We start from the raw sequence: 15,425 nt of genomic DNA, 5'->3' as shown, positions 1-15,425 counted from the left end.
AAGTAGCATCTTCTTTTCCAAACTCAGTCGTCACAGGCTCATTTTAGACAAGACACACAAGCCAGGTATCATTTTTAGGCATACTGAAGATATTTCTACTTCTTGTCCCAGTATCACCACTCTTACAACTCCTGTTGAGAAATCTTCAGCTATCCCAGACAAGCATCCTACAAAAGCCATGTCCCCTGTGCAAAGCAGTGGGGTCCATATTTCAAATTTTGTACTAGGTAGCTAACTGACTTTATTGACCTTTAGATGGAAAGAGCATACTTACTGCTACGAAGAGCATGCAGTACATGGAGAATGAAGAATGGCCAGAGTAAAATGACAGTCTGGAAGAAAAAAGATCAGACATCATTAGTTTTCTTTTACAACACTGAGTCTACAGTGATACTAATCTATCTTACACAAGTGAACTGGTAAAATGCCAACATGTCCACACTATTCTTCAAGGAGGCTATCTAGGCACATCTGACAACAGCTTTTGACAAGCAGTACAGACTTCACTACTCAGTAGTTATTCTATTCCAGAGTTAAGCTGATCTCCACATCAGGCAGCAACTACTAGCCTTTATCTGAAGTCTGAACAGCAAGTGAATACATCTTCAAAGCTAGAAATCAAGTGTCCTTTAAAGAAGTATATTTGTTTCATCTTCTTGATAAATGCCGGGATACTTTAAAAATTGACTTTTAAAATTACTTATCTTCTAGTCACAGTACATGTATGAATACAAATGACACAATCACCCCAACCAATTACTTTCATTTGGTCATCATCAGGAGGCAGTAGTTAACAACTCATTTAGATGTTTATACCACATATGTACACCACTGTTAAATGCACTGAGTCATACAGATCATGATCATTTATCATTGAAGGGTAAGGGGAAAGGCAGGAATGCAGTTTATTAGCCAGTCAACAGCACAAGATGACACCTCATCTAATATTTGTAGAAATAGTTTCATACTTGGCTATCTCATCTAAAGAATGTCAACATTGACTTCAACTCTTAAAGACTTCTAGCAGGCCCAGGCTGAAAGGACTTGACAATTGACACTGACAGTCCAGGACACCTTCAGCAAGGTCTTACCCTGCACAGCTGTGAGGAGCCACAGCTGTAGGACAAATCCTACCCATCTCTTCAAAAAGAGAAGGCAAAATGGAAAGATACTTCTAATTCAGCTTTAAGCAGAGAGATTAAAGAAACAGTACTTGACATTATTTTTTCCATTTTATGCACAGAGCCTTGTAATGGTGCTGCTTCACAGGCCACCAGTCAGGTCTTAGCCAGGCTTCTGTGCAATTTAGCTATGCAAACAGCACTCTGTGCTTAACAGTTTGGCATACACACACAAGGCCAGCTTATTAAAAAGTTTCATAGCTCTCTAGATTGAACTCCATCACATCCAGCAGGTTCTTGTTTCGGTGCCTCTGCCAGGCAGAGACTCGAGGCTAGGGAAATTCATGTTAAAGGGAAACATTTCTACTCTTCAGTCTAAGGATAATGAAGGCAGCTCTGAAGTACAGCAAGATAACTGGATTTAACACACTATTCAAATACCACAAAGAAGGCAAGGAAATAATCCTGTGCACAAGTGAAACTGAAAATCTTCCTGAATTTGCATATATAACATTTAGAAACTGCATCAGAAAAAAAACTTACTAAAGTTTATTCCGGAAGTTTTAGAGTTCTTGGTTTATGGTTGATTCAGAACACTGACAATTGCTTATTTAGTACCCCTGACTCTGAAAGCTATCTGGAATAAGTTGACTTATGTTTCACCCACTGATATTTTCCAATTAAGTTCTTAAAAAGAAAAATTGTATTGACAATATATTATCTTCAGATGTTTAGAATTCAAAACCTTTTAAGATTACATATCCCTTCTCCACTTCAGTACACTATCTCTTTACCAGTCAAAATCTCACGGCAAGAGCAAGCCAGGAAAGCCAATATGACAAGCATTTTGAAGAGTGCTGTCCTTCAGACAAGCATGTCATCTGAGCAATGAACATAAAGCATGCTGTTCTACAGAACGGAAGATACAGAATATGGAATTCCTGGCTCCTATGACATTATTTTATCCAATGGCTCTGGGACTATTCCTGCTGGGCATAAGACAACATTTCCCAGTTACTGAAAGCAGCCTGTTGCAAACTGAAGGAATTCAAAAGGCAAGTAATTGATAAAAGGAACAAATACAATTCTTTAAGTTTATTTTGGAATTCCTATACCATTTTAAAGGTGGTGTTGACTACTGGTCTTTTTAGTTTTAGGAAAGCATTAGCCTAAGGCAACAGTCAGAATGCCTTGTTCCAAGTTGAAGACTACAAATTTTGAATGCATTCCCCTCAGGCATAGATAAGTATGCCGTACATGATTGAAAATATTATGCTTAGCACATGAAGTATGGCCAGAAATACAACTGGAACAAAGTATTGATCCAACTTGTACATTGTACAATCCCAGTGAAGTTTCTTTGGCAATACTGCTGTCTCCAGACTTCTTTAAAAACCAGACATTTAAAAACCAGAATCTTAAAGCTCTTTCAAATACTCTTAAGATTGACAATGAAAACACTTCTCCACAATTCATCAGCATGCAAATATCACCTTCCCAAAGCCAGGAGAACATCCTGTCTATCAAACCAGCCAAGCACTTGCACCGCTCAGGCTTCTTTGTGATCATACTGAAAATGCTGATTTACCATGAGCCAGCATTGCAGAAAAAAATATATTTTTAGTTTTAAAAAAAAAGTGTTTGTATTTACTAGCCCCAAGAATGCAGAAGTAGAAAATACATTTCCAAATATATAGACAGCTCTAAAAATCCCTACCTTTCACTAGTGAAGGAAAGGTTAAATTATCACAATAGGAATTCACACATCAGATTCCAGGACATCCTTTTCAAATTAATATTATAACAATATCCAGTGAAACTGCAGTATCATGAAATAGAGTCGGCAAGTGCAAAGTCTTGTTCTGATTGTTTCCAAAATGGCCAATTTCAACATCAAAGGAAGAGTTTTGCAGAGGTCCACACCTTTTGGTCCATCAATACCTACCCCACAGATCACTTCCTATGTGAGGAACAAGGCTTCATTTTAACACAAAAAAGTATAAGCTCTAATTACTTCCACTTGAACAATATATTACTCCCAAGTCACAAGAATGTCTTAAGTAGTAGCATCAAACCAGCTTTAGGTCTCAGTTGAGGTCTAAAGTATACTCCTAGTTTTCAAGGTGTACAGTAGAGCTGGACATGACAAAAAGGTCTTAAAACAAGGTAATTTAAGGGCTGTTTAGCTTTCTTGAAACTTAGTTTTGCCATAAATTTCACATGGTTTCTGGTAAAGACAAAAGTAAAGACACTGGTTTTCAAAATGGTCGCCAAAAAATTGATTGCAGTTAAACACTGCGGTTTGCTATTCTAAGTCTGCATTTTTAAAGAATACCTGGAAAAATAATCAAAGTACAAATAATTCCTACAGGAAATAAATCAACTGAACCACTTAGTAATTTTAGCTAGGATTTCTAAGCCCAGATAAGCAAGACAGAGAGATTGCCTTGCAGGACTTGACACTGACAACCATTTCATTCTATTCTATTCCTTTCCATGTACAAAGGCAGTTTAGCCTAGGGAGCAGAGCCTGACCCATAGGTTGTGTTTCTTCAATTAGTAGAAAAATGGAACATAGCATACAGCAAATAAAAGGATCATTTGTCTTAAACTTACAAGAAATAGCATGTTTTAAGTAGTAAGTTCTGCTTGGCAGAATTTTGAAAAATGTATTATTTCTTGAGTGAATTACTGTACACTGGAGCCCAGTAAATAAGCTTTGTGCCTTGTCTTCATATAATGTCTTTGTATGAACACCTGAATGTGCAGAAACTGTAAGACAAGTGCAGGAGTCTGGCAGGGAAATGAACAGCCTTCAGGAAACACGACTAGAAGACAGCTAAACCCATACAATGGAGCACCAAATGGTGTGAAAGTGCTAGAAGTGACAGTAGCAAGAGATAAGCCACAAGAAAGAGCATCCTGTTGTGCCACAATAAACCTAGCAGAGTATGAATGATAAGAGAATCTTCTCAATGTAACTATGGAATTATGGAGTGATCCCTTAGAGAAAAACAGGAGGCTCAGCAATAAATTATACACATTCCCACATCAAAGCAAATAAACACACCCACTAGATTAGCCAGCAAATCCTCTCTGTCTTCAAGTTCTCTGGGTTCTCCCAGTCTGACTCAAAGCTTCCACTGACATTTGTGTTACCTGTTCCATGATCTGGAGAGGAATAAATGCGAGACAGAGTGCTGCAGCTCAGCATGCCTGTGTGTAAGTCACATTTCATATGGTTGTCAATGAATTATTCCTAGGAGTTCAGTACCATGAGGACATGGTTTAGTAAACTGCTAGACCTATGCTTAAGCTGAAGCACCCTATTCTTTAAAGTTAATTTTCTCTGCATTCAGCTCAGAACCTGCTCTTTCCTCAGGAGCTGGACTTGCACCAGTACAACTTTCAAGATCAGTGGGAGCTGAAAGGTTAGAGGACTCCGAAACTAAGCACTTCTGTGATGATTGCAGAGAAAGTTTTAAGTAAATGCACAAGCAGTTCACCTACTGAATAAAATCAGCAACTACTAAGAACCCCATTTTCAAAAAACAACATTCCCAATTTCCCAATTTTCTCAACTTTCTTCCTTCTCTACCAGTAGTTGTACCTACACTTCTTTACAAAGCCATACACTTACAGATAGGAAAAAACTGCCAGTCTTTCCAATTCAGTAATCCTCATCTAGAGAATTTTACTGACAGGTTTTTCAACATGAGACCTAATATTTAATAGTGTCTTGCACAATTCCCTAATCATATGCGGGGTGGATCCACTCAGCTCTACTTTAAGCTAAGGCAGATAGTGAGCAAACTGACAATGCTGACATTTAAAACACAAGATTTAATGCCATTGCTCCTTTTTTTTTTTTTTTTGGAGTTCTACATTTTTCCTTTTACGGGCTATCTTACACAAATTGAAGTTTCCTGCTTACTCTAAGGACATAATTCCAATCGAACAGGTTCTAAGAAGAAAAAGGCATTTTCTTCTTTTTAACCACCTTCCCCACTACCAGCCTCTTGACACAAACCTTGCAGGTAGTGCAAGAAACAGGGATATAAAGTAATCTTTTTCTGATCTCAGGATCAACATGGAGCAGTTTTACTCAGCATTAAGCAGGTTGTTTTCACTGCTAAATTGACCAGATTTTGAAGTTGGTTAAAAACTACTGCTGGCATGATTTGACAGGAGTTTATTTCTCTCTTCTCTGGGAACTGAGGAAATGATTCACAAAACACCCACGTGTGCAGATATCCTGTAAATTTCATTTAAGCAGAATTATTACACACTGATGGAACAATCTAACTGGGCAATGACTAGTTAGCTAGCCATTTTGCATCTGACAGCAGCAATTTACACCAGCATCCACCAGAGGAATAAGCTTAATCACGAGATAACCAGAAATGAAATGCCTTTCCCCCTATCCTTCAATGATAAATGATCATGGTCTGTATGAATCAGCACATTTAACAGAGGGTTTTTTTTTTTCCTTTTTAAATGAGCAGTAGTCAACCTTCATCTTGAATTTCCAAATATTTTTAATTTTTATCTATGGAGCAAGAAGTTACCAAGTCCTGGTATTCATACCACAGGCAAACATGTATGTTTTGAGCTCTCAATATTACAAAGTCCAACGAAATGGCATGCTGCAATGGCTTTCCACATGCACATTGCAAAACCACTAAGGAAACAAGTTGTCTTCCATCAGTTCTGACTTTATCACTCAACTCAATACACGAAAGGAAAGTTTAACTTTCCACTATATCTCTAGTTAGCCTCCTCCAATAGGAAAAAAAATAAAAATCAGGACATTGCTTACTTCTCTTTCTTAGTAATGCCCTCTTGGGAAAGAGTAAAAGTGAAAATAGCAGCGAGGGGTACTCAAACCAACATTTCCAAAGACTAATACTTTGCTGTTACATGCATCAGATTACAGGCATCTGTTCCATTAATTATGTCTGCACAACTTATCCACGTAATATTCTTTTGACCGATAGTAATGTTATTATAATTTTACATAAAGGGAATGAGGACAGGAAAAGATAATCTCCATTAAATCAGGGATTTAATTGTTATTCTCTCTTTAAAAAAATGCTTTGGGCAGGAATTGCTTGGCAAGATTCTTGTAATCTTTGAAGAGGAAAAGGAAGAGAGGCAGCAGGAAAACTGTCAGCATTAAGGGGATACCTGTTCCTGTGGAGTGTTTGAGCAATACACAGTTATACACATCCAAAGTTTTATATTAAGAGACTTTCCTCCTGTTACCTTGGACATGAACTGTACAAATCAGAAGAATGAGAAGATGCATCTATCTGCTTGGCCATAATTTTCAGGGTGCACTGAACACAAGTTACAAATCTTCATTTTGAATGACCTTAAGCATAATAAGCTACTGAAACAGACAGACTGCAAGCCCAGCTTTAGCTGAAAACTATTAAAGGGTAAAAAAGTTTTATTTTCAGTAATGAAAATTAATGTTATCTATCACCACTCAGAAGGGCCAGTTCACACTAGGGCAAAAGAGATGCAAGATCCGAAACAAGATCCAGATTGCAGAACTGTATCTCAGTTGGTTAGAGCACGTTCACCTTTCAGATTCAATTCTCCCTAACATCAGTTACTTTTTGTTGCAAAGGCAGCTCTTTCTGCTTCCAGATCAAATACAGCCCCTTTTCAACATTCCTTATTGAGTATAGACATTGAAAACTGACATTTTTGTCCTACATTATTACTGCAGGAAATTATTTTAAAACCAGAAAATTTAAAGAAGTAGGTTTTAAAGCTTTGAAGTTCTACAGAGGCATTATTTGCATAAGCATTAAGTAGTGTATTATTATATGCTAGTACATTGTTGTCCCTGTGAAATTATTCAGCAGACACTGAGTAACAATACAGCATAACAATACAGCTGCAAAATTTATTTTTAACATTTTGTGGATAAAATATAAGTTTAAATCAGATTCGATATACCTAACCTTCACAAGGCTTTAATTTGCAGTTTGTGCTGCCAAGTTTATAAATTGATATATATATACACACACACAAAATGACAGCATAATCCTAAATTAAGTTCTAAAAATACTGTAAACTCTATATAGCACCTGCTACATTGCTTGAGAACTAAGTAAGACTCATTCAAATGTTCTTTCAATCACACAAAACTCATCAATACCAGAAGCTTGGTTTTGGGGTTCTTAGTTGTTGGTTTAGGGGAGTTTTTGTTCAGTTTTGCATGTTTTTTGTTGGGGAGGCTTAGGGGGTTTCTTTGATTTTTTTTTTTGTGGTTTGTTTTTTTGTTTTTATCTACTTGTAGAAATAATTTTATAAAACTGGAGGAAAGCCTACCACTAAGTTCTCACTCTTCTCAATCAAAAAATATTGACAGAACCTTTATTTAAGCCGTGTTTACTGTCTTTGAGATTAGATTTTAAAAGCAATAAGAAATATGCATTCTTTGCTTAAGACGACACAATTAACACTCACCTTTTCCAGGTTCAGGTTGTCTGGTCAAGTATGTCACCTGGATTCCAGATCCTACTACCTAAAGATTACCAACGCTTGTCTGCAAATGGCAGCCAAGGTAGAATTTGTAATTCCTGATTGCCAAAATGAGTTGGGAGCAGCCAGTTAATATCACCACACCACGTGTCAGTACATTACAACAATACAGTAAGAAGACACCCCATCACCATCTTGCAATGCCGAAGGACAACATATTTAAGCTTAAATGAACAAATACTTTGTAATATTGCCTTTTCTTCCCCTTACCAGAAGCTTAAAAATAAACCTATTCCAGAGCAATCAAATGTTAAGATATTCTAACAACACAGGCTTTTTTGAGTGTTGAAGACTTATCCCACAATTCATATACTAGAGGAAAAGAGAAGCTCTTGATGTTCTCTTTTGTTACTCTACTAGACAAGCAGGCTTCACTGTTTACACAATCATTTCAGACAGACAACCAGCAGCTACTGCAAAGTACACTCACCAGAGGAATAGTGAAATACTAATTCACAGCTCCTGCTGCTGAACATCTGTGGTTTCTATTAACTCTTTTGGATGCAAGCAAGCTAACAAATGAACAATCTCCTATGAACTGACTAGAGCAGAAAGGTTTGGGAATGATGCCTCAGCTACCAAAAAGGAATGGAGAAGTCATCATCTGTCCTCTCTTCCTACTCCTCTTTGAAGAATTGGAATATTTTGCCAACTCACTCAAAGTTAGGCTAAAATAAGCAGTGGCAAGCCAGAAAGAAAGGAAAACTTGAGCAAAAACAGAGGCTGCAAAAGCAAAGAGATCAGAGATTCAGAGACTGCTCGCTCACCCCCAAACTTTATCAGGGTTATAGCACAACCACCTATTTCATTGAGCCTGCCTTTGCCTATTTGCAAGAGAAAACAGCCAACTGGCAAGTCATTATCTTCATAGGTGATGAAGAAAGTACCTTAAAGGCAATTCAGTGGCATTAAAGTATATACTAGTATACTAAAAATAACATGCTAATCGCAAACACCAGTGACAGGACGACACCTTGACTTTGATCTCTCTTCAGTCACAGACAATAGAACTTGTGCTTGTACATCAAATTTACTTTGCTGGAACATCAAAACAAGCCACTGTATCCCAGTAAAGAAAATGCATGATATGAAGCCTGTATCCTTCTGCCCTGTACAACTACATTTTAAAAATATGTATTTTCCTCAATGATGTTATGTGAATTAAGAAGAATTTTGCTATTTTCGTACTCAAAAGAAAAATCACCTTAACAGTTCAGGCACCTTTATTGAGTTACTACTCTTAATATTTATTCAGAGGGAATACTACAAAAGATACACACAACTAGCTGACATCAAACCTCCCAACACCTCAAAGCTTCAGAAGGCAGTTCTGCACAAGTCATTCACTTCAGGAAAAGTGCCACAGCACTTGCACATAGCAAGCTTCTGTGTCGAGATTAAATTAAATGCCAAATACTACCTAAAGAAAGACTGCCTTACAAAGAGGCACAGAAGAAAAATACAGTTTCTAATGTTAATATTTAACTAGAAAGTTTTAATATTTAACCAGTTCCATGCATATTTCAGAGATCTGCAAGTGCTATAAACTGTGAAGTATATATATGCCAACTCTTATATGCATCTTTCAACAAACACGAATGAGATTTACTAAGCACACAACTGTTTAGTTTAACCACTTAGTTTAACCTCAGCTTAGTTTAACCACTAGTAGTACTCTAAGTGCAAACACCCTCAAAGTTGTGAAGAAGAACCTAAGTTATTTTAAACTGAAGAGAACTCTGTTTTCAGCATGATATACAGCAAACAAGACACTTCAGTCAGCAAGAATTATCTTACTAAGCTCAGGTTAAAAAGTGAAATCTTTCCAAAACTAACCATAACTCATGAGCACTTTACTCATTTAGATAACCAAGCCTAAGCCCATTGGTTTATATTAATGATAAAAAATACATATATTTTAATACTATTTTTGATACTGAACAATAAAAGCTGATTACTATCTTTCCCTCAAGCCCCCTGTGTTATAACAGAGTAGACATATGCAAAGAGTTGAAAACATCAGATTTACATAAAACAGTACTGGAACATAATATGCAACAATGCTTGCCTAAAACATTTTCAGGCTCCAATCATAATTTACAGGCTTCCAGAAACACAGGTTGTTTTCTTGGGTTTAATCTTCTAGAAGTTTGTTCAAATGCTAATTTGAACCCACTTGGAACCCAAACTTACACATCCCATTACTACAAAAATTTCCACAACTTATTCCTTAATCTTCATGTGTGAAAAAATAAACTACTTCAAACGTTTTCCATTCCAGTTATAAATTGTTAAGGAGAAAATGGAAACAATTGCTGATTACCTAACTTCTGTATCACTTCTTTAAGCAACCTTTAAAAACTTTCACTTACATGCATCTCTTTAACACACACACACACACACACACACACACACTCTTAGGTCTGATCTATTTGGGGATGCTGTATACCAAAGCTATTTTATACTTCAGATTAGTACAAAATAAGAAGAAATGAGAAGGGAGGATATAACTAATCAGAACAACACAATATGCATAGTGGAAACACACAATGGATTTTTACACTGTTTTCATTGTTTTCAATGAAATAGTAAACAAATATTAGATTTGTCTTTTAGACTGCATAACCAAGCATGCATCCCTAAAAATTTTCAAAACCAACCTCAAATTCTACTATAATACAGGAATAACAGGCTCAATTCAGAACATATGATTTTTATATGCAACACTATGATTGTTCTCTCTCCATTCCTTCTTTGCATTTCTACTTGCCAATTTAATTTATGTAAATGAGACTAGATGGTACTAAGTTTGCCACTAATAATTTTTTCTAACTGATTTAGAAATTCACCTCTGGGTTACAGCTTGAGAGCCTACTGACCTCTTCCAAACTGCTGTAAAACTCACTGCAATCCAGCTCTCCCCTCTTAGTGGCCTATTAACTGTAAAGTTAACAATCTCAGGCAAATGGCCTGTTGTAGGCAAGTGACCCAAGATCATCGAAAGTAGGGCCGAATTTCCACAGCAAATCCTGAATAATTTACTGGGTCACTGCATCTAGGTCATCCACCTGCACAGGACAATGTCCCACTCCAATCTATCCTACCCCTCTTTGACCACTCACTAAACTATTTTTTGTTTCCTGTGCATAGAAAAGCCTCAGCTGGAAGTAGAAGCCCTACAAGTCAGCTCACACTGAAGCGAACACTTCAAGGCAAGCTCTGACCAGAGAGGAGAACCCTCTCACATCATGCTATAGGGAGAAACAGGGGTAACAGAAAAAGGGAACCCAACAATAGCTGGGAATACAAATGTAACAGCTGATCAGTTAAAAGACGACAAACATATCTTGCTTCCAATATGGAAGTCTGAGATTTCAAAGCACAGGGAAGAACAAAAGTTAAGTGATCATTATGCCACTGTTCCCACATGCTATACTGATACAAGAAAAACCTATTTCTTTGTTTAAGCATAAGCTAACTCTCATTTTTCAGCATTCCCAAAACCCAGAAAATTTTATTTCAGGACCATTTCAGTCATCATAATCAACTCAAATTTTCTCCATGTTCCTCTTTACATTTGAGAAGGATTATTATACTCATGAAGAAGTTAAACTAAATACTCAGAGCCATGCACAGATTGAATTTTGACTCCATTTTCATGCTGAAAGTCATAGAATACTGTTTGCCAGAGCACCTGAGAATGTGCAATTTGTTTAAAGACTCATTTAATTTGAAACTTAGACAAGTATCTTTTGACATAGTAGAATAATAAAAGTAAATACCACTTCCAGTGAGCTGAAGCAAAAAAAAAAAAAGAATGAAAACACTTTACTCCTGCCACAATGTAACCTATCTGTTTCCCTTCTTATGTTTTAAGTCAGAATTTAAAAGAAGAAGAAATGGTAAAGATTTATTTTTGGCAGTTACTTCAGCTAATTCACCACATTAAAATTTGCAAAATTGATGAGATACCAAGACAATTCTTTTATCTTGGGGGAGGTAGCATCTTCTTTGTTTCAGTTTGTAAGGTTGTTCTACTACAAGTCAGATGTTTGAAAAGTCAGTAAGATTCGAAATTCTGGCACACAGGTTGTTAAAAGTCCTTTTCCCCCCCCCCTTTATTTCATGAAAATCCTCCTTTTTTACCCTGCCTTTTTTCCAAACTCAAGTTGATGGTCATATAGAAAGTCATTATTACAAGTCTTCAGAGGGACATTATGCATTTGCTAGAAGAGAGAAGAATTATATCTTACTAACAGATATTCTGACTCTATAGGGTTACTCACAGGCCATCCAATAATAAGTGCTTAGGATAAAATAAGGAAGAAGTAAATAGAAGTCTTCTAAACACAATTATGGTTATTAGTAATACAAAAAAGTGTACATGAAACATAGTCCTCCACTTTAATCTCTCAAAGAACAAACTGCAATTTTTCTACTTGGTATCTGCATGAAGTTCTGCTCATTTTAGGATTATCTGCTTGTGCCAGATTGACCCTGGCTGGACACCAGGTGTCCACCAAAGCTGCTCCATCACACCTCTCCTCAACTGGACAGAGGAGAGAAAAATAAAACAAAAGGCTCATGGGCTGAGGACAGGGAAAGATCACATACTGACGACCATCACAGGCGAAACCAATGCCAAAACTCACTGTTTCGAGTTAAGAAACATGTTATACAAAAGTATATGAAGTTAGTCAAACTCACCTTCCCTCATTGATTGTTGCTTTGTCCCCATGACAAGTGAAGTTCTCAATGTAACCCAGACTGCAGTTGATTCGTGTCCAGTCGGGTTTGCAGACAGCAAGGAAGTGAGGACGCAGTCTACCTATGGAGTACTTGGCAATGTCTGTCAACGACTGGCTAGCAGCTGCTCCAAAAATGAAGGTTCCAATGGCTTTGTAAATAGTGGCTATGTAGTTATTTCTGACAAATGAATTTGAGTGCAAATTATTGTAAAAAACTGAGAGTGTCTCTCCTAGGATTATCTGAAAGAGAAATAAGGACAGCAAGTTAAAGACAATCACTTTAAAAGAAAAGTATTACTCTATTTTTGATAATATTCAAACAAGCAGCTTCAGAAATTAATTTTTTTATAAACATTAATCTGCAAATTTAGATTTTCCAAGAGTCAGCTGTAACAATGTCCAAACTTTAAATGCTTTCATGCAGAAGAAAAATATCCTTTTACCTTACACTGTTTCATGTTGAATTTATTATTAATGATTTTCAGAATACTTATTAAAACAAAGCCTTCTCAAAATCACATTTACCCATACTACTTAGCATGACTCTAATTAGAGACATTTTTTCCAGTATAACTTTATTCTACGTTGAGTCTTCTTCAACTAATCTTCTGCTGAGCAAGATTTTTCTAAGTTTGTTAGGTTTTTTTGCGAAACCAGAAACTATTCTGAAGGGTCTAGACTTTATTTCCAGATGTAAATGGCCAGGTGTTTTAACAAAGACATTTCCCATTCCTCGGGAAAATTACATCCTTTGGGGAGAAAAGAAAACTAATATGGGTAGGGAAAGACAGTATTAGTGAGGTTTTTCTAAGGACTTTTCCCCCCTACATTTCCAAGGTACATGCATCAAGTGTTGGCAAGAAAGATTTGATTCTGTTTTCCTGCAGAAAGTTTTTCCTTACATCAAGTACAAAACTTCACCCCAGGTAATTTGGATATTGAACCAGATGGTCCCATTTTGTACAGAAAGGTTCAGCTCATACAGATGATCAGATGCATGAGGGACTGTATGTATATATATAAAGTTATCTTTAACAATCATGTAAAAATTAAATTATGGCTCTGCCCATCACTTGAGGGTGCCAAGTCCTGGATCCCAGCAAAGCAGAGCTTTGACGAATGAAGCCATTACTTAGACATGGACACCCAGGCACACAGTAGCTGTCAGAGGCTTTGCACATGAAGGCAAACAGAAAACACCATCAGATGCATGACACTGAAGCTTTACACCCTCCATCCATACCGAAAGATGGACTGAAGCAGAGAAATACCAGTACATGGACTACAGCTGAGAAAGTTCTCAGTAAAGTACATTCACAATCTACCTAAATCCAGAAGGTAACCTCTTAAGGAAGATAGTTGAGCACTAATATCACATGACTGGTAAGTAATGAATCCCTTTCAAAGAACACTGCTATAAAACCTGCAAGAAGGTCACTTACCTCAGCTGAGGTGACAACTCACTCTCACTGAGCATTGAGTAAAGGACACCAACATTTGCTTTTACCATCTGACTATGAAGCAATCTTGACAGAAGAGCCTGATTTCACAACTAAAAGATGGTCCCTGATGTTGCAAACATAATTTTGTTAGCTAAATGTTCATACAGGCTCAAATGGAAATTGGATTAATTCAAAGAAAACACATCTATTAAAAATTACTATATTCAGTGGAGCCTCTTCTGAGTCAGGAAGTCCCTGAGCCGCAAATGGCTAGTAGTCAGGCACTGAGGGCAAAACATCAATCTCTCTTTTCTCTATTCTGTTCTTCTTCACTTGTCTGTTTTAACTGCTCTAGAAATGAAATAAGATATATGGGCTTCAGTTGAGACTAAGCACTGATGCTCTTAGGTAATATTGACTATCAACGATAGTAACAGTGTGAAAAAAAATATAGTCCTATCTTAAATGGCAGGATCTTTAGCATAAACTACTTGCCAGTTAATAGAGTACACAAAACTCCTCAAAATTTCATCTGCTCCAGAACTATTTCTGTAAGTTTTTTGAAGCAGCTTTTCTAAGAACAGGGAAACCAGGTAAGCCACAATTTCAATTCTCAGCCCATGTTTCTACAGTTACAAAAAAAAATTCCACCCAAGAACAAGCAAGCAGCAAGTTGACCTTTATGTTGGAACCTCGATAAAAAAATCCATGTAGTCCTTATACAAGACAGAGTTAGATTGCCACAATATCCCTTCTGATTGTAACCTACTAGCCCAGAGAAACAGCTGGTCAATACTGAGGTTTACATCTTGCTGCACCTTCTGAGTTTCAATTTCTAAAATGTACTTGGATAAATATTTATTCACCTAAAAATCTTATTTGGTACAAAAGAGTTTTATCTCTGCTCAAAGTGTGACTCTGATGGGCTTGGATGTCACCCAACAGATTTATAAGTGGAGACTAAAGCTTTTTAGCATATCTGGACAGGGATCTTGAGGCCTCTGTTGAAGGGCCATTATCAGAACATCAGATTTAAGACATTAAATGGTTAACTGAAGATGTCCAACTGTCCACTGTGCTCACAAGGACATGCACCCACCACTTTTTGCCCCAGGACTGGTATTCTTCCAGAAGCCATTTGCACTGAATGTAGCTCAAAGAAAGCTGCTGTTTTCTGCCAGGCTAAGGAATTTCACTACCTTATTCTGGTTCGGACAAGCCACCAGAGGTAGCAGCAGACAGTGTAATAGCAGGACCTCAACTTTTGTCCATACATATAATTAAATATTAAGGATAGAGAGTTACTATATGCTTGAGACAGTTCAGCTGAGCTAGGAGTTGTGGTCAAAGAGAGAGATTCCAAGTTTGTAGTTGCAGAGGCAATCTCTCCAGTTCTTTGATCTGGTGTGAAGAAGAGGGAGAGAGAGCAGTACTGTGTTTTCAGCCAGGTTAGGTGCAGTGTGAATGTGAGCCCCTGCATTGATATAAACACAAACAAGCCCAGTGTTTTATCCTGACTTTCAGGAAAATAAATAGGAAAAAAACTCCCTGGCTAC

At 37.1% G+C, this 15,425-nt stretch overlaps 1 protein-coding gene across 2 annotated transcripts in view; it reads right to left on the bottom strand.

Moving 5' to 3' along the window:
• Window positions 1–15,425, bottom strand: part of PLPP1 (phospholipid phosphatase 1) — a 57,698-nt gene that overhangs the window by 14,047 nt on the left and 28,226 nt on the right. For both annotated transcript variants that reach the window (XM_051804695.1, XM_051804694.1), the window contains exons 3-4: window positions 12,387–12,667; window positions 275–332 (exon numbers count right to left, since the gene is read on the bottom strand). In XM_051804695.1, coding sequence (XP_051660655.1) covers window positions 275–332; window positions 12,387–12,667 — 339 coding nt within the window. The remainder of the gene's footprint in view (window positions 1–274; window positions 333–12,386; window positions 12,668–15,425) is intronic.

Source organism: Manacus candei, unplaced genomic scaffold (genome assembly GCF_025592945.1).
Source record: "Manacus candei isolate 608988 ecotype Guabito, Panama unplaced genomic scaffold, ASM2559294v1 h1tg000061l, whole genome shotgun sequence".
NCBI classification, from domain to species: domain Eukaryota; kingdom Metazoa; phylum Chordata; class Aves; order Passeriformes; family Pipridae; genus Manacus; species Manacus candei.
The sequence above is the reverse complement of the archived record's forward strand: the minus strand, read 5'-3'. Positions and strand labels throughout refer to the sequence as shown.